The following is a 19350-nucleotide window of genomic DNA, read 5'->3' as shown; positions in this document are numbered from 1 at the left end:
AGCAATTGGCTCGTCACAATACGCCAGTCACTACTCTTGATGAATTGTGGAATCGTGTTGAAGCTGCATGGACAGCTGTACCTGTACACGTCATCCAAGCTCTGTTTGACTCAATGCCCAGGTGTATTACGGCCAGAGGTGATTGTTCTAGGTACTGATTTCTCAGGATCTATGCACCCAAATTGCGTGAAAATGTAATCACATGTCAGTTCTAGTATTATATATCTTATCCAATGAATACCCGTTTATCATCTGCATTTCTTCTTGGTGTAGCAATTTTAATGGCCAGTAGTGTATTAACAGATTAGTTAGGGGGGAGGTTAAAAAGTGTAGCGCTGATTTGCCCTGTTGAACTCAGTGATCTCACACTGCTTCCTTTTATTTCATTGCCTACTTTTTTATTTTATTGCCTTTTGCCCTTAGTACAAGGCGTGATTCTTATAATTAAACCTTCTATCTTGTGTATAAGGCTTCAAGCTCATTTTCTCTGTCCTTCCTTAAAGGCAGACAGATCTCTTGTGAAGTGAATTTTTTTATCGTCGTTTCTTCTGCCACCTCCGTATACGAGGGGCGTTCAATAGACAATGCAACTCCCTTTTTTCTTCGTCGGCCAGTTTCGGTTGAAAAAAATGCGGTATTTGTTGTGTGGGCATTCTGGAATATTCCCGCTTCACTTCATACTGTTTTATGAAGTTCCGATAGCTGGCGGAGCTGTAGTAGCCTTCAAAATGGCTTGTTAACGGAGGTACATTCCAGGCAGAGACTAGTCACGGAATTTCTTTTGTCCGCAGCTCGTGGTCGTGCGGTAGCGTTCTCGCTTCCCCAGCCAGGATTCCCGGGTTCGATTCCCGGCGGGGTCAGGGATTTTCTCTGCCTCGTGATGACTGGGTGTTGTGTGGTGTCCTTGGGTTAGTTAGGTTTAAGTAGTTCTAAGTTCTAGGGGACTGATGACCATAGATGTTAAGTCCCATAGTGCTCAGAGCCATTTGAACCATTTTTTTTTTTAATTTCTTTTGGCAGAAAACTAGAGCATCGCATATATTCACAGGCGTCTGCTGAACGTCTACACAGATTGGCAGTGAGCAAATGCACGATGAGTCGTTGAATGAGGCGTCTGTCATCTTCGCAACGAGGACGCGCAAACCTGTCCGGGCCCCTCCTGCTGGCCGGCCGCACACAGCCGTGCCTCCTGCAGTGATGGAACGTACGGACACACTCATTCGTGTTGATCAATGGATCACAATCAAAACCTTCGCTGCAGAACTTGACCTCTTTCTTGGTAGCGCTGACACACTCGTCCACCACATGGGGTACTCGAAGGTGTGTTGTGTCCAGATCTTTGGGCCCAGATCTTGCACCTTCCGACTTCAATCTGTTTTGCCCAATGGAGGAAGCACTCTGCGGGAAGCAGTATGTGTATGATGGGGGAGTTATTGACACAGCAAGGCGTTGGCGCCGATGTCGACCAGAAGAGTGGTACCGTGCGGGCATAAGGTAAGCTGGCGTAAGGCCGTCGCATTGAACGGAGATTATGTTGAAAATTGTAGCCCTAAAGAGTGGAGAATAATATGGTGTACCGGAATCCTGAATAAAACTAGCCTGTTTTCAGGTAAAAATTGCGTTGCATTAATTATGGGTCGCCCCTCGTATCTGTATTGCTGCTAATCGTACTGTATAAATGGAAACAAGTATTGCAGTGACTGTGTGGAACAAACAATGTATTACGGTATTGCAAACGACGTATGACAATCGTATTTGTCTTTTACAAATTTCACTACTAAAAATACGTCTGTCTCACTAAAACTCTCCACATGACACAACGCATGAAACAGTTCTGAATCTCTTGCAAATCATGAATAATCACTCCCAAGTACTGTAATCGAATGCGTTAATACCAGGGATCCACCTGTGCATTGATCTACTGCTTCGTGTGAAAAACCTTTACAAACTTCTGAAAGCGACATGTATACGTAAACCAAACAAAGTAATATAAACATGCTAGCAGACACGGGCTCAGTAGCTGTCAAAGTCCAGCACTGCTGACAGCCAAAAGACACACGTAAACCACTCACCTGATTCACCAGCGACGGCGCTTCAAGTGGTGGAGTTCGGACACTGTTAGTTTGGATATAATTATATTCATATCTACGCAGTACTCTTCTAAACGCCGCAGAAGTGTATGTTAAATCGGTCAGCACTGGCAGTGAATGAACCAAAAGAATATAGAAGACATGAAACATTACAAGCAGCACCTGTTATAGTCGTCAGAATAATCGTCAAAGTAGTACACTCTACGATCACTGCAGAAAAAGTTTAAAACTTCAAATTTATAAAATTTTATTCACCTGTGAATAACATGACATAAGACAGGTAGCGAAAGGTACAGTTTATCATTACTTTACATTAGCATCAGCAGCGACTTATCAGGACATACGTAACAACTGTTTCTATTTTTCGTGGGACTTTCCAAGTTTATTGAGTGCAATACAATTTAAATGGGAGTTGTTTTAATGCCTTTACTGTAAGATACAATAACTAAGGAGGAAAAGGCTTTAAATGCGGCAAAAATGAGTTCGTGATACACGTTTTGCTTAGCTTGTCAGTTTTGTATACTCATTTGTACATGAGGACAATTACAACATAATATAAGTATACGAGCGCTCTAAATTGTTCCAAAAGTTCCTCACAACACTCAAATGACTCTGAGTACTATGGGAATTAACATCTGAAGTCAAAGGGTCCCCTAGACTTAGAACTACTTAAACCAAACAAACCTAAGGACATCGCATACATCCATGCCCGAGGCAGGATTCGAACCTGTGACCGTAGCAGTCCCGCGATTACGGACTGAAGCGTCTAGAACCGTTCGGTCACCGCGGCCGGACCTCACAACACTGCAAGGTTCCTTGAAGCTCCACTTAACTATTCGATTTTAACCTCGCACACGTCGGTCGAGCAGCTGGCGTGCCTACAGAGTAGGTAGTTAATGCATTTTATTGGTCTGTACTTGTAGGTGTCCTGCTTTGGTCGTCTGCGCTGGAATGTTACAAGCCGGCTGGAGTTAAAGCGTGCAGTAGCAGTGGAACTAGTTGTACATTCAACTGAAATGTAATGAAAACTGTTTTGCTCGGCCATACACACCAAACACAGACTCTTGGCATATCCAAGTTTGCATGTACTGCGTCAAATTTGCTATCGCGCCGCATTCCAGAGCACGATGCGAATGCCGATACACCAGCGAACCTCACTCAACAAACGATACAGTCTATAGGCTCTCATGTAGAAGTGGTTAATATTCCACATGAAATCCATTTCTTAACTTTTCAGAATTGTAAAATGACGTACACAGATTATTTTATGATGAGTTTGAAATGTTTGTGTAACTTTAAAAAGAAAAGTCACTATAATCTCTGAAGCGGTAATAATTACAACGGTACAAGACATGTTCGTATCTGACTCATTTCTAACACATCCAGCAACTGCTTGGTCTACGGTGGAGCTAGCAGGTGTTTAAAGTAATGTGGTTCGACGGTGGCATGGCCCAATGCGTTGCTCTGAGAAGTCCGCCCGCAATCTCTTTCCTTATCAAAGTTGTCTTATACCAGTGAGCGACCTTCAGCGATGGTGAACTTCGCTCCCGCTTGACTCACTGCGATTTGCGTCGCGGCACCGCTGTGATAAAGAGCCTTACGTTAGTTTGTCAGTAGTTCTCCAGGCAACAGACTGGAACAGCATTTACAAGCATGACGTCAACAGAGAGTGGATACGCCACTGTATGTGTGGCGGAGGGTGCTTTACGCGGCCGCGTAAGCGCTACAGTGACTGGCTGCAAGTACTACAGCTTTCAGGGCGTGCCGTATGCTCGGCCGCCAGTGGGACAGCTGCGGTTCAAGGTGAGTGACAGTAAAGTAAGGCAAAAAAATGGCTCTGAGCACTATGGGACTTAACATCTATGGTCATTAGTCCCCTAGAACTTAGAACTACTTAAACCTAACTAACCTAAGGACACCACACAACACCCAGTCATCACGAAAAGCAATGCAGTCAGTCAAGCACCTCGTATTTGGATATGATGGTACTAATCTTGATGTACATGCAAATGAATACGTAGCCAAAATGTGAACACCACAGTGAAGAAGGCGCCCGCATCACCACCTGCACATTGTAAAACACTACAAAATAGTGGAGGTATGTCTATTGTATCAGATATTCAGATTTCTTCTCATTCCATTCTTGAATGGTACGTAGGAGATCTGACTTTTGAGTGTGCCTTATTGAGAGCAGTTATTATTCTACTTCTTTGTGAAATGCGTGGCGTACGGCTGTTGTGGTTTCTATCACGAGACTCACTTAGTAACCATCACCACAGTAAAAACGTTTATCTATCATTTGCATATTATGTCATGTCATTTCAACGAGGCAGTATTATCAATAAATCTCTAGCACATCTAGGTATCCTTTCTATACATATGGTGCATCAGACGTCGTTAAGCGAAACCTTCAGTGATAATAAAGGACATAAAGACTCCAGAGTGTCGTAAGTTCATAAAATATTTAACAGCTGTTGGAAATCGCTTAAAAATTTTTTAGCATAATTTTGTCGTAATGGACGCTACCGGAGGAATATTTGGCGGGCTGAAAATATTCATAATTCCGCCTTCAAAAGGTATTTTAAATATTTGTTAAATAGATTTTTGTGACATATTTGGTGACCTCCTCAAAGTGACTGCTAACGAAGTATTCTAGCATTTCAGTGATATTCTCTCTCCAGGCAAACTAGGAGGCGGTTATTCGCGCTGCCCTTCTTTGCACTCGTATGTGTTAAGATCCTCCGTTAAACCAGACTGGTACAGACGGCACATTATTGGCTTGTATTCCAGTTCTGGCTCTTTTGTGAGGTAATTCGTAGTTCACTTATCAACTAACCGGAGCATGCCATTTACTACGTGTACAAAAGAGGTTGTGTGGCCAGTCCGTCCCATGTCAGTAGTTTTGCTTCCATGCCTTTGTATAAAAAGTCTGATTCCAGTGGTGACTCATAAGACACACTAACACAAAGAAAGGACGTACTACGAACGAATTACCTGAATGGGACGGAATTCGGTTGTTGTTATGCACTGTTACACACAAATTATTACAATTTCAGGAAAATTGGATGACTTATTCAAGAGAATGGAAGTCACAAATTGAACGCGACATTAACGCTTTAGTCCATTTCTGGCCCTTAAGTAAACAGTTATTCAACTTGGCATTGACAGAGTTGTTGGATGTCCTCCTAAGGCATATTATGCCAAATTTTGTCCAACAGGAGCATGCAACCCTTAGTATCCCGAGCTGGTTAGAGGTCGCTATCCGTAACGCTCATACGTTATCAATCTGAAAGAGATCTGGTGACTTTATTGGTCAAGTTGGGGATTGGCAAGCATGAAGACAAGGAGTAGAAACTATCAACATGTTCAGGAGGGCATTATCGTGCGCAAATGCAAGCCCATGATGGCTTGTTACGAAGGGCAACAAAATAGGGCGTAGAATACCTTAGACGTCCCACAGTGCTCTAAGGGTGCCAAGGATGACAACTTGCTATGAAAAGAAATGGGAGCTGAGACCATCAGTCCTCGTTGTCAAACCATACCGCGGGCGATAGTCAGGTTGGTATTCACTGCTGTCCGGGTATTCTCTGGACACGTCTTCGCCCTGGAATCTAATTTACTGGAGCAGAATTGTCTTCAGTGATGCGTCCCGCGTCCAATTGAGTCCCAATGACCAGCGAAGACAAGTCTGGAGACGTCCCAGACAATTACAGTTGGACAGAGTTTGACACGATATGCCTCAGGAGCACATCCAACAACTTTATCAACCAATGCCAAGCCGAATAATTGCTTACTTAAAGGCCAGAGCTAGATGAATCCGTTACTGACTTGCTCTATGCTTACTATAGACTACTCTAGTAGTCTTTGGCGTTGCCTCTTAAGCCTGACGCCGCTGCGTCTTGGGACACCTGAAGGGCATTTCCCGTGCGTGAATGGCAGACAATGAAAGGCGCCTTAACGACGTATATACTGAGGTGCAGAATACATGGGATAGCGATGTACATATACACAAATGTAGGCAGTATCACGTAGACAAGGTATAAAAGGACAACGCATTGACGGTGATGTCATTTGCACGCAGAAGATTTACGTGAAAATTATCAGAATTTATGTGGGGAATGGTAGCTGGTGCTAGAGGCATGAGACATTCCTTTTCCAAAATGGTTAGGGTACTAAATATACCAAGATCCACAGCGTCAAGAGTAAGACGACAATACCAATTTCAGGCATTAACTCTTGCCACGCAAAAGACAGTGGCCGACTGCCTTTACCTAACCGAGAGCAGCTACGTTTGCATAAAATTGTCAGTGCCAACGACAAGCAACACTTTTTGAAATAATCACAGTTATTCTGAACGCTTCGGCATTTCATTACATTCAAATTGTCTTTCAAGACCTAAAACGAAGCTCATTCCTCTCCATCATAGTTACATGTTAACCGTGTATGGCTCGTTGATGATGATGTTTGGTTTGTGGGGCGCTCAACTGCTTGGTTATCAGCGCCCGTACAATTACCCAATCTTTGCTCAGTCCAATTTCGCCACTTTCCTGGATGATGATGAAATGATGAGGACAACACAAACACCCAGTCATCTCGAGGCAGGGAAAATCCCCGACCCCGCCGGGAATCGAACCCGGGACCCCGTGCTCGGGAAGCGAGAACGCTACCGCGAGACCACGAGCGGCGGACTGTGTATGGCTCGTTGTTGCACTGCCTGGTACACTGCGAGTTTCTTCTACCGGAAGAAAGCGACGACTTGCATCTGATTGCATCAATTGCGTTCAGTATTTGCCGGCAGCGCCTCATCCATGTCTTGCCTAAGATGTCAAGGCAAGCATACAGGTGACTTCTTTCACAACCTAACTGAAGTATCTCTGAGGGCTTCCATCACTCCCCGAGTTATTCCATTAGTCACCTCAATGTATGAGGTGTTAGCTATTGCTGCAAGTACAGGATCAATAAGAGCGACCTCACTTGTTTGACGGGGGGGGAGGGGGGGGGGGAGAGAACAATCCTGCAAAGTCCGGATTTTCACCTAGGCAGAGGTTACTCATTACATTCTCAAATGTGGTGAAGCTCAAAAGTCAAAGAGAAAACAGCTTTTTCAAAGAGTAATTATTATCCCATATTTCTCACCTTATTATTCAAATCAATGAATATTTTGTACTACACACTTTCTAAAGTAGCCTATGATCTTGCTCAGCGGCTGAGCGGCTTTCACAGAATGGGTTGATAATCAGGGGCTCGTATTGTTAGCCAACAAACAGAATTTATTTGTTGTGTCAACATGCACTTTCTTAAATGGTATAATGCCTACTGATATTAACAAACTAAAAGCGGGATAAACTGAAATGTCAGTGGTGTCTGTTGCTGGATTTTAGTGTGACTCGTGTACGAGATATCGTATATAAAGAAAAGTTTCCACACCGACACTTGGTTGTGCCACCAATTTTGTTTAGTCACTAGGTACAATGTTCTTATGTTTGCTTACAATGTGATGGGTGTTCCTTGAGTTCATTGAAACCTGCCAGTCAGTTTGTGAAAGTCGTGGGTGGATGATGGGATTTCCCAATGCAGAAAAGCCGACATGCTCATGGTGTATGGAGAGTCTACAAAGAATTCAGTTCGGTCTTGGACGGTGTATGCGGTAATATATCCCAATAGACGTCAACCATATCGGCAGTTACTTGTCAACCTCTTCAACCTGTTACGTGAATGTGGTAGTGTAACATCTAGAAAACGTAACATAAGGAAAGAAGTTACGGCAGAAGAGGGGAAAAATTAATGTTTTTGCTGCTGTTCCATTTCATCCCCACAAAGAGTGGGGAAGGTTTCCTACGCATTTTCCATCGACATACGTTCCATCCCTATCAATCTCTTTCCAGCAAGACTTGCATGGAAACGATTATGAGAATTGTGTTAATTACTGTACATGGGCATTAAGACAGGTCACTGCAGATGCATCATGTATCTAGTTTGGTAATGAAATCACATTTACTAGTGAAAGCCTGGAAGACCACCGAAAAAAGCACTATTAGTCTGTTGACAATACCCGTTGGCATCGCCAGATGGTACGTCAGTGTCCATGGAGAGTAAACATGTGGTTGACGGATAGTGAACCATCTTGATAGTTAACCATCATCTCGTAGACACGTTTTTCGTAGACGGAACGCTGAAAGCACAATGGTACTGCAGCCTCCTAACAGACCATCCCCTCTGGTTGCAGACTAGGAAGAACCTGTGGTACGAACATGATGGCTGTCCAGCCTGTAGTGCACGAAACGCCACAGCATGTCTTTGATAATTGTTCCGAAATCGTATGATTGGACGCAGAGGACCAGTACCTTGGCCCACCATTTTCCCGGATTTGTCGCCTCTAGACTTTCTGTCTGTGGGGAAACCTGAAAGATGCTGTCTACAAGGGCATACCAACTACTCCCGATGATTTTCAGCGACGTATTACTGCAGCCTACTCTGACATCTCCGCTGAAGTACTAGCACGTGTACCGGCCGGGGTGGCCGAGCGGTTCTAGGCGCTTCAGTCTGGAACCAAGCGACTGCTACGGTCGCAGGTTCGAATCCTGCCTCGGGCATGGACGTGTGTGATGTCCTTAGATTAGTTAGGTTTAAATAGTTCTAAGTTCTAGGGGACTGATGACCTCAGATGTTGAGTCTCATAGTGCTCAGAGCCATTTGCACCAACTAGCACGTGTGTAGTGACCGTTCCATACCACACTGGAAGTGAGTATTGACCCTGTCGGTGGTCATTTTGAACAATCTGTGATGGGAAAATGTCATCTGGTTACTGTTCAGAAACCACATAACTAGTGTATGCACTTGTTCTTTACTGAATACAACCACAGATACTGTACAAGTGTAGGTGTAGCAACTTTTCAAGTAGGATATCTCCTAAACGACTCGCTCAACAGTCTGCTACAAAGACGATTGATATTCTAATTTACGTTAATTATTAGTGTCAGTAGGCACTGTTCCATTTAAACGCAGTGTAGGTTTTCACAAAAAGTAACTTTTCCTAAATATTATTACAAACTCTTGATTTCCTCACAATACCAGCCCCTGATTAACTACTCATTCCGTGAAAACCGCACATTAATAGCACTTCCAATTTCTCAATATTTGCGGTGCAAGTTTTAGGTGATTCATACAGTACATACGAAGTGGAGCTGAAGCAGATACAGCAGAAACAAAGTATGCAGAAAGCGCCTTTACCAGTCACTTTGTCAACATATCAAAGAAACCCGTTAGGGGCAGCTCAAAAGAAAAAGGGTGAGGTATCAAATTTAAAGTAAATAAATATCAGTACCTAATCATTCAGTGAACTTGATATTGCTCGAGTTCCTTCGGCAGAAAGGAAAATTATTTTAAAACTCTGGTGTGAGTGATAAAATTTCAAGAAAAAGATTATAAACCTGCTTTTTTGAGGTAGCTGTTTTTGAAGTTAGCCATACATGTAAGGCATCATGTTTAAGTTAGGTGTTACAACAAAATCACACATCAAAGAAAGTTTTGCAGTTCTGAGAGTTCCGGAATCTGTGCAGAAAATTGGAATAGAAATCAACATAAACATCATTTCAACCTATTTTATTGCTCATGAAAACTACACATTGCATGTTGTATTACCATACAGCGAGACCTTCAGAACTGGTGGTCCGGACTGCTGTACTCACCGATACCTCTAACTCCAAGTAGCACGTCCTCTTGGATTGATGCATGCCTGTTTTCGTTGTGACATACTATCCAAAAGTTCATCTCGGCATTATTGGTCCAGATTGTCCCACTCCTCAACGGCGATTCGGCATAGATCCGTTAGAGTTTTGATGCGAATACTGAGCGGTCCATTCGGTATGTTGTTTGGCCCATCAGTACCACGCTGCATGGTGTCATGGTTGCAAAGGTGGACCTCGCCATGGACGTCGGGTATGAAGTTGCGCATTATACAGCCTACTGCGCACAGTTTGAGTCGTAACACGACGTCCTATGGCTGCACGAAAAGAATTATTCAACATGGTGACGTTGCTGTCAGGGTTCCTCCAAGCCATAATCCATAGGTAGCGGTTATCCACTGCAGTAGTAACCCACGGGCAGCCTGTGAGAGGCATGTCATCGACAGTTCCTGTCTCTCAGTATCTCCTCCATGTTCGAACAACATCGCTTTGGTTCACTTCAAGACGTGTCCGCCCCCAGTAGCTGAGTGGTCAGCGCTACAGAATGTCCATCCTAAGGGCCCGGGTACGATTTCCGTCTGGGTCGGAGATTTTCTTCGCTCTGGTACTGGGTGTTGTCCTAATTACCATCATTTCATCCCCATCGACGCGCAAGTCGCGGAAGTGGCGTGAAATCGAAAGACTTGCACCCGGCGAACGGTCTACCCGACGGAAGACCCTAGTCACACGTCATTTACATTTTACTCCGAGTCGTCTACACTTCCCTCATTGAGAGCCCTTCCTGGCACAAAGTAACAATGCGGACGCGATCGAATCGCAGTATGGACAGTCTAGGCATGGTTGAACTACAAACAACACGAGCCGTGTGCTTCCTGGTGGAATGACTGAAAATGACCGGCTGTCGGACCCCTCCGTCTAATAGATGCTGCTCATGCATGGTGGTTTACATCTTTGGGAGGGTTTTGTGATATCTCTGAACAGTCAAAGGGACTGTGTCTGTGATACAGCATCCACAGTCAACGTCTATCTTCAGGAGTTCTGGGAACCGGGGTGATGCAAAACATCTTTTGATGTGTGTATTAATAACTATGTACCCTCTTACTGTTAACTTCTCAACGTTTCTTTAAAAGAGCTGTACTGTCCGTAACTGAAATTAATATGTCAGAACACACTTCCCTCGTTGAGAGCCCTTACTGGCACAAAGTAACAATGCGGACGCAATCGAACCGCGGTATGGACCGTCTAGGCATGGCTGAACTACAAGTAACACGAGCCGTGTGCTTCCTGGTGGAATCACTGGAACTGATCGGCTGTAGGCAGTAGGCCCCTGCGTTGGGGACAGTTTCATCTCTAACACATCCCCCAAACTCTACATAGTGTCATCGTGAGGTCAGGATTTGTGTAGCAGCCACTTTCGATGTCATTATTCTATATGCTCAAGAATTTAGTGAGTATGTAAGAAGAGCTTTGAAAGTTGAATTGAAATGTGTGTGATTAACAGCGGCGTGCCCTATCATCACACTTTTAAGTACTGTAATGCGTACACGTGAGTATGGAAGATTTTGCAACAGATTTGATCAAAAACAGCAGTGAAACTTTAGATATAACGCAGAGAAACTCCATTCTGTGCTTTCTTCACAGCCGCCGCAGCCCCCTGAGCCATGGACAGGCACCAGAGACGCTACCAAGGAGGGCAACGTGGCACCGCAGCTGAACTCTTTCACAGGGCAGTACGTGGGCGACGAGGACTGCCTCTTCCTTAACGTCTACACAACAAAGGTAACTTTTGTAGGCGTCTAAATGCTTTTAAAACAATGGAATTCGGATAGAGTTCTATGTTAATTGCAAATGAAACCGTTGCATTGTCGACGAACAAAACCAGAAAACAAGCTGAGTATGGTTAGACGAGAAGCATTGAATCATTTCTAAAACATGATATTATCTACCGACTTAGCAAAATGCACAGCATCTTTAATTGTTAGGAAATGCAGGAAGACTAAAATGTGATCAGCGCTTAGTACATAGATGAGTCTCAATATAAGTAAATCTTGTGTGATTCGCGTAAGTTGACTAAATTACTGTATATCAGTAGATAAGCGAGTAATCGTACGGATACGAAAACGATGGAATACAAGTAAGTGTGCGCAGAATTACAGACTATCGTATTTTACTAGACAAATGGAGAGTATAAGTGACTGGACAGGAGTGAAATTCGTAAAATGTTAAACATGGGTGTAATTCAGGAACTATATGACACTGAGAGAGGAATTCGTGGCGGGCCGCATAAAACCAGTCAAAAGACTGATCACAAAAAAAAAACCTACATTAAAGTGGGAGGGGTTCAAAAAATCAGCCAGTCGCTTGAAAATTAGGGACATGATTCCGGGTTTTTCCGTTTTCGCGAACGGTCTGCTTAACCACCTTGACCACAGGCACAGTCCACGACGACTCAAATTTCCAACTTATACACGCACTACTGACGTAGTGCTCCCGCTCATTGCCCGTATCACTCGCAGCGATTCGCTGATTTCGGTAAGAGTTCGATGGTGTTATGCATCTTCACTGAAGGTATCACTATGCCTGCTCGCCCTATACATGTGTATGCAGTGTCTGTTTAGTAGGACATGTCCAAAAGAACAGTCATAATTTACATTACTGCAATTAAAATAATTTTATCTCTAACACATCCCTCAAACTCTACGTAATGTCTCTCTTCATCTCAGAGTATCACTTGCAACCTATAGTCAGTTACACAAGAACGTGTACGCAGCTATCTGTTTGAAATAAAAGACACTGTTATGAATATATATTTACATGAAAATACATGCCATTACTAATTGCTCACTTACCTCATAGTTAATCAAATCGATTCCACTATCGATTACAACTTGGCAACTTAGCCCTCTGTCCGGTAAACCATATACGTTTCCAACCTCTAAACATCGCTCGACCCACTCAACAACGAATGTCTTTGACTTTCTAAAAATTTTAGCAGCTGCTCCATATGGAGCTTCGGTCCCTTTTGACAATTTACAAGGAACACTACCTGGTTACGCTTCAAACATTTTGCACTCGTTTTAAACTGCAACCGACAAAACGAAAACATTCAACTCTCACACTGTTTATCTATACAGTGTGTAACCACTCACTGATTGCAGATTCGAGATCACTATCAGGAATGTCGCTCCGGACGTTACATTTAAAATTAAGGAGTACATTTTCTTGTGGAACTCACAGTGCGTCCTCAATTATTGGCTGGAAGTATTCCAGTCTCTGTCTTCCTCTACAGTTTTTACCCTCTACAGCTCCCACTAGTCCATGGAGGTTATTCTGTGATGTATTAACAAATGTCCTTCTATCCTGTGCCTTCTTCTTCTCAGTGTTTTCCGTATAATACTTTAATCACCGTCCTGTTCGAAAGAACAGACATCCCATATATAATGCTCGTAGAGTTATCTCCTCCATGTCCGAACAACATCGCTTTGGTTCACTCCGTGACGCCTGGACACTTCCCTTGTTGAGAGCCCTTCCTGGCACAAACTAACAGTGCGTACGCGATTGAACCGCGGTATGACTGAACTACAGACAGCACGAGCCGTGTACCTCCTTCACGGTGGAATGATTGAAACTGATCAGCTGTCGGATCCCCTCCGTCTAACAAGCGCTGCTCTTGCATGGTTTTTTACATCTTTGGGCGGGTTTAGTGACATCTCTGAACAGTCAAAGGAGCTGTGCCTGTGTTAAAATGTCCACAGTCAGCGTCTATCAACGGAGTTCTGGGAACCAGGGCGATGAAAAACTTCTTTTGATGTGTGTAGATCTCATTGACTCATCAAAGTAGCTGCTACCACATTTACAAAGTATTTTGAAATTCCACGATCTCTACGACAAAGTATGTCCTCATGTCCTTTACTGAGCACAGGATTTGTTTAATCTTCTTGGCTGATCGAAAAAATACTGAACACACCGTCTGATAACTTCTTCTTCTTCTTCTTCTTTTTTTTTTTTTTCGTAGATTCTAAGGAGGGAAGAAATGCTATGGGCTGAGCATCTTGTGGTGATTGTCGCTCTTTGTGTCTGTTCCTTAGTTTCTTAATGTCTCGACCGCTATAGCTTTTCATCCTGAATAAGTTTTTTAAGTCTCTGATGTCGATGTCTGTAGGCATTCCTTGTCAGAGTCTCAGGGTATTAGCGTATTTAAAACAGTAATCTTATGAAGCTTTTCGTATGTGACTGTCTGTAGCTGTTAGATAACAGGAAAAAGCATATTTGTGCCATCCGGCGTAGAATTGTATGTTTATTCTCTACCGGTTTCTATTATTACAGTCATCTTCACAGGAGAAAACAGTGTACAAAAATGGGTCAAAAATTCATTTTCGTCATACATGAACCAACTAAATGTAGAAGATATATAATTTTGATAACAGTCAACATAAATATACTGTGCTTTGGCACTTGATGGTAACTGCACATTTAAATTATTAAATGTGGAGTTATCACCAAGTATGCTTAACTGTAATTGCGTCAATGCACCATGGTCTATCTTAAAACAGATTGTTATGACAATTGTATATGTTCTAGATTTGGATGACTCATATATGACGAAAATGTGTGTTTGATCCACAAATGTACACTGTCTTTCTCCGGGAAGATGACTGTAATAATCAAAACAAGTAAAGAATAAACGTACAATTGTACAGTTGATGGCACTAAAATGCTTTTTTCATCTCTCTAATGGGATGGATGATAAAAGTTTTGTGCACTGAAGTGATGGTCAGTATATGTTTGGTTTCCGGTAAACAGTTGCCCTAGCCGCCCGTCCGATTCTCGTTGAAGTAGAACATCTAAAACGGTAAATTTCCTTCTCTCTCCATCACAGCTATGAACTTCATATTAGGGTACATACTATTCATGTGATGAACGAACAAGTATAGAACCTCGACATATGTGGCCAGATCATGAGTGTGTCGCCAAAATAGCCAAAAAAAGCAAGTTGAATCAAGACGGAGTCTGCGAAATGCTCTATAAAGATATTGGTAGCTGCTGGAGGCAATGGAAAATGCATGGCTACTTGTTGAGTCATTTCATAAGATTTATCACTTTACAGAAAGTAGGTGGTCCCAAATTTGGGCGAAATAGTTTGATAATCACGGGAGGGCAGTGGTTCGCTAAAATTTTTTAACGAACGATTAATTCTGTTCGAAAAGGTCGACAGTTTATATGCTCAACACAATACCCTTAGCTTCCAGAAAATGTGGACAGCGAACGTATGCCGGTGATGGTGTGGATTCACGGCGGCAGCTTCACTTCCGGCTCCGGCAACGCAGACCGTTTCGGGGCTGACCACCTGCTGCCGCACGGCGTGGTGGTCGTCACCGTCAATTACCGGCTGGGCGTCCTGGGCTTCCTCAGCACGCAGGACTCCGTGCTGCCCGGCAACCTCGGCCTCAAGGACCAGGTGGCGGCGCTGCGCTGGGTGCGCTGCAACATCGCCGCGTTCGCCGGAGATCCCGACAACGTCACCATCTTTGGCGAAAGCGCTGGCGGTGCCTGTTGCCATTTGCACCTCTTCTCTCCAATGACAAAAGGTATGGTGCATACGATATTACTTGGCCCCTAGTTGCGTAAGCAGAGTGGTGCGAGAGATGACAACGATATTTGTGGGGACAATGGTTCAGATGGTTCAAATGGCTCTAAGCACTATGGGACTTAACATCTGAGGTCATCAGTAACCTAGACTTAGAACTCTTCAACCTAACTAACCTAAGGACACACACACATCCATGCCCGAGGCAGGATTAGAACCTGCGACCGTAGCAGCCTCCCGGTTCCCAATTGAAGCGCCTATAACCGCTCCTCCGACTTCTATGGGGACACCTTTGGTGACAGGGCAGTGCAGTAGTATAGGTGTAGTTCTACAGCTTAAGCCTTCAGACGGACGCCTGTCTTGTAGAGCTTCTAAGTTACAGCAGGCGAATCTGCAAACGATCATATTAACAGGTTAAGCTAGAATGACCAATAGTTCCACAAGTCAACCCTTTATTAAAAATATAATGGGTTAAAATTGCAACAGAAGGAGCAATTTACGCTAAAGGGCCAAAGAAACTGGTACACCTTTCTAATATCGATTAGGAGCCTCGCAAGAACGCAGAAGTGCCGCAACACGACGTGGCGTGCACTCGACTAATGTCTGAACTACAGCTGGAGGGAAATGACACCATGAATCTTGCAGCGTTTTCCATAAATCCGTAAGAGTGGAGATCTCTTCTGAACAGCACGTTGCAAGGCATCCCAGATATGCTCATTAATGTCTGGGGAACTTGGTGGGCAGCGAAACTGTTAAATCTCAAAAGAGTCTTCCTGTAGCCACTCTGTAGCAATCCTAGACGTGTGGGGTATTCCATTGCCCCGGTGGAAATTCCCAAGTTCGTCGGAATGCACAAGTGGACACGAACGGATGCAGAAGATCAGACAGGACTTTCACGTACGTGCCAACTGTCAGAATCGTATCTAGACATATCAGGGGACTCATATCACTCCAACTGCACACGCCGCACACCATTGCAGAGCCTCCACCAGCTTGAACAGTCCCCTGCTGACATACAGGGTCCATGGCTCAAATGGCTCTAAGCACCATGGGACTTAACTTCGAAGTCATCAGTCCCCTAGACTTAGAACTGCTTAAACCTAACTAACCTAAGGACATCACTTACATCAATGCTCGAGGCAGGATTCGAACCTGCGAGCGTAGCAGCAGCACGGTTCCGGACTGAAGCGCCTAGAACTGCTCGGCCACAGCAGCCGGCTATAGGGTCCATGGATTCATGAGATTGTCTCCATACTCGTCCACGCCCATCCCCTCGATACTATTTGAAACTAGATTCGTCTGACCTGGCAAGATGTTTCTAGTCATCCACAGTCGAACATCGGTGTTCACGGGCCAAGGCGAAGCGCAAAGCTTTGTGTCGCTCAGTCATCAAGGACACACGAGTAGGCCTTGAGCTCCAAAAGCCCATATCGATGATGTTTCGTTGAATGGTTCACAACCTAACACTTGTTGATGGCCCAGCACTGAAATCTGCAGCAACTTGCGGAAGCGTTGCACTCCTGTCACGTTGAACGATTCTCTTCAGTCGTCGTTTGGTACCGTCCTTGCAGGATCTTTTTCCGGCAACGGCGCTGTCTCATGTTTTAGCGGGTTCCTGATATTCACGGTACACTCGTGAAATGGCCGTATGGAAAAATCCGAAGTTCATCGGGACCTCGGAGATGCTGTGTCCCATCTCTCGTGCACCGATATAACATCACGTTCAAACTCTCTTAAATCTTCATAACCTGCCACTGTATCAGCAGTAACCTACCTAACAACTGCACCAAACACTTGTCTTATATAGGCGTTTCCCACCGCAGTGCCGTGTTCTTTCTGTTTACATATCTCTATATTTAAAACGCATGCCTATACCAGTTTCTTTGGCTCTTCAGTGTAATTTGACTCGGCTTTAAAAGGTTAACTCCTCCTGTAGTTTCCATTTTAAAATTAGCCTCCGTAACAAAATCATAGGTGGTTTTACACACTTTTGCCTCACTAACATGCTAATGCAGCTCCAATTGAGACAATTCGTAAAACAAGTCTGTCATTGAACAATCAGTTGAGGATATGTCAGGTCAGTACCTTATGAAACGCTTATGCTCGGTATAAAAAATCTGATTCTATCAATTGCATTGTTACAAACCTATTTTCAGTTCAGCAGCTATCGAGGGCCCTTACATAATTACAGAATTTCTCTGATCACATCTGTAGTTACTTCTATATCGCAGTGGGTAAGTAAGATCCGCGTGTTAAATGTATGGAAAAACACTCTCTGCTTTTCATGCTGTCATTTGACTAAACCTCATTTCGATGTATCGAGCAGTTTGTGATATATAACGGATAATATTAATATTTCAGACTTTCGTATGCACTTGGGAACGAAAGTGAGCGCATTACATATAATCCATTCAATTGAGACTACAACAGATACAGAACTCATCTCAATTTTAAAGAAAAATTTAATATGTTATCTACATTTTGTTGCACCAATGTATGACCTAACATTCACCAAATGGGAAATCAAAGCGATCCCTTTTTTCGTTGCAAACTATTCCAATTTCGTGCAGTACTTTACTTAAAATACAATTTTCACAATAACTATTACCATTAAGTAATTATGGGCAGTTAATCATGAAGTTGACGAATGGGGCTATGAGGTCAGAGAGAATCAAATTTTTGCACCGAATAATTCCATAAAAATATTATGAGAGAGTGTGCACACATTCCCATTTTCGCATGAAGCCAAAGGAGTGAGAGAAAGTTTCGTTAACAACCGACGAAGCACACAGCTCAACAAGTGACACCAGACTGGTCTGTCCCTTCAGAAAAGAACGATGGACTCACCCAGCACTGAGAATAACACTCCGTTTCTGTGCAGCGGACAAGTTATTCTGCATCAGCTGTAGTTTGATGCTGATACTCGACTCGAAAGTGATTGAGGAAAATGTTCACAACATATTGTAGCTAACACTTTTTGTTTCTAGGATTCCTACACTGTCCCCACATTTTTAGGGAAGAGATGTAAGTCGACTTGTTGTTGTTGTGGTCTTCAATCTAAAGACTGGTTCGATGCAGCTGTCCATGCAGTTCCATCCTGTGCAAGTCTCTTCATCTCCCATAACTACTGTAACCTACACCTTTCTGAATCTCTTGCTGTCTTAGTTCCCTTTAAGATTTTTATCCACTACACTCCCTTACAGTACAAAATTGGTGATACCTTGATGTCTCAGAACGTGTTCTAATGCATTCCTTTGCCCTGTCCTAGTCAACCGTTGTCCAACGGTTCCTCTGAAACTCGCCACAATCTCTAGTTGCTTCAACTTTTGCAGGTCCAATTTTCTACTTTTTGCAATTTATTTAGTTGTATTCTACAGTTCATAACCAATAAATTGTGGTCAAAGTCCACGTATGCCCCAGGAAACGTCTTACAATTTAAAATCTGGTTCGGAAATCTCTGTCCTACCATTGTACATAAAATCTGAAATTCTCTGGTGTCTCCAGATCTTTTACACAAATACAGCGTTCTTTCGTGATTCTTAAACCATATGTTTGAAAATGGATATATAAACCTCTGTGTAAAATTCTAGCCGGTGGTTCCTCTTTCATTCCCTTTCCCGAGTCCATATTCTCCATATATCTTTCCTTCTCTTCCTTTTCCTACTATCGAATTCAAGTCCCCCTACACAATTAAAGTTTTGTCTCCATTAACTATCTGAATAAGCTCATTTATCTCATCATACATTTCTTCAATCTCTTCATCATCTCCAGAGCTAGTTGGCTTATAAACTTGTATTACTGTAATACGTATAGACTTCGGTCTATCTTGTTGACGAAAATGCGTTCACTATGCTGTTCATAGTAGCTTACCTACTTTCTTATTCATTCTTAAACCCAATCCTACGTTACCCTAATCTGACTTACTACATATAAAACTTCTTACACTTGACCAGAAGTCCTGTTCCTCCTGTCACCGAGCATCACTAAC

General features: G+C 43.3%; 1 protein-coding gene across 1 annotated transcript in view; it reads left to right on the top strand.

Annotated features, from left to right (window-relative positions):
- Positions 1-3684: 3684 nt before the first annotated feature.
- Positions 3685-19350, top strand: part of LOC126162296 (esterase FE4-like) — a 78479-nt gene continuing 62813 nt past the window's right edge. Inside the window, exons 1-3 of the mRNA XM_049918715.1 lie at positions 3685-3893; positions 11417-11554; positions 15018-15363. Of these exons, the coding sequence (XP_049774672.1) occupies positions 3744-3893; positions 11417-11554; positions 15018-15363 (634 nt within the window). The 5' untranslated portion in view covers positions 3685-3743. The remainder of the gene's footprint in view (positions 3894-11416; positions 11555-15017; positions 15364-19350) is intronic.

Source organism: Schistocerca cancellata, chromosome 2, assembly GCF_023864275.1.
Source record: "Schistocerca cancellata isolate TAMUIC-IGC-003103 chromosome 2, iqSchCanc2.1, whole genome shotgun sequence".
NCBI lineage: Eukaryota > Metazoa > Arthropoda > Insecta > Orthoptera > Acrididae > Schistocerca > Schistocerca cancellata.
This window is presented reverse-complemented; position numbering and strand designations above follow the sequence as displayed.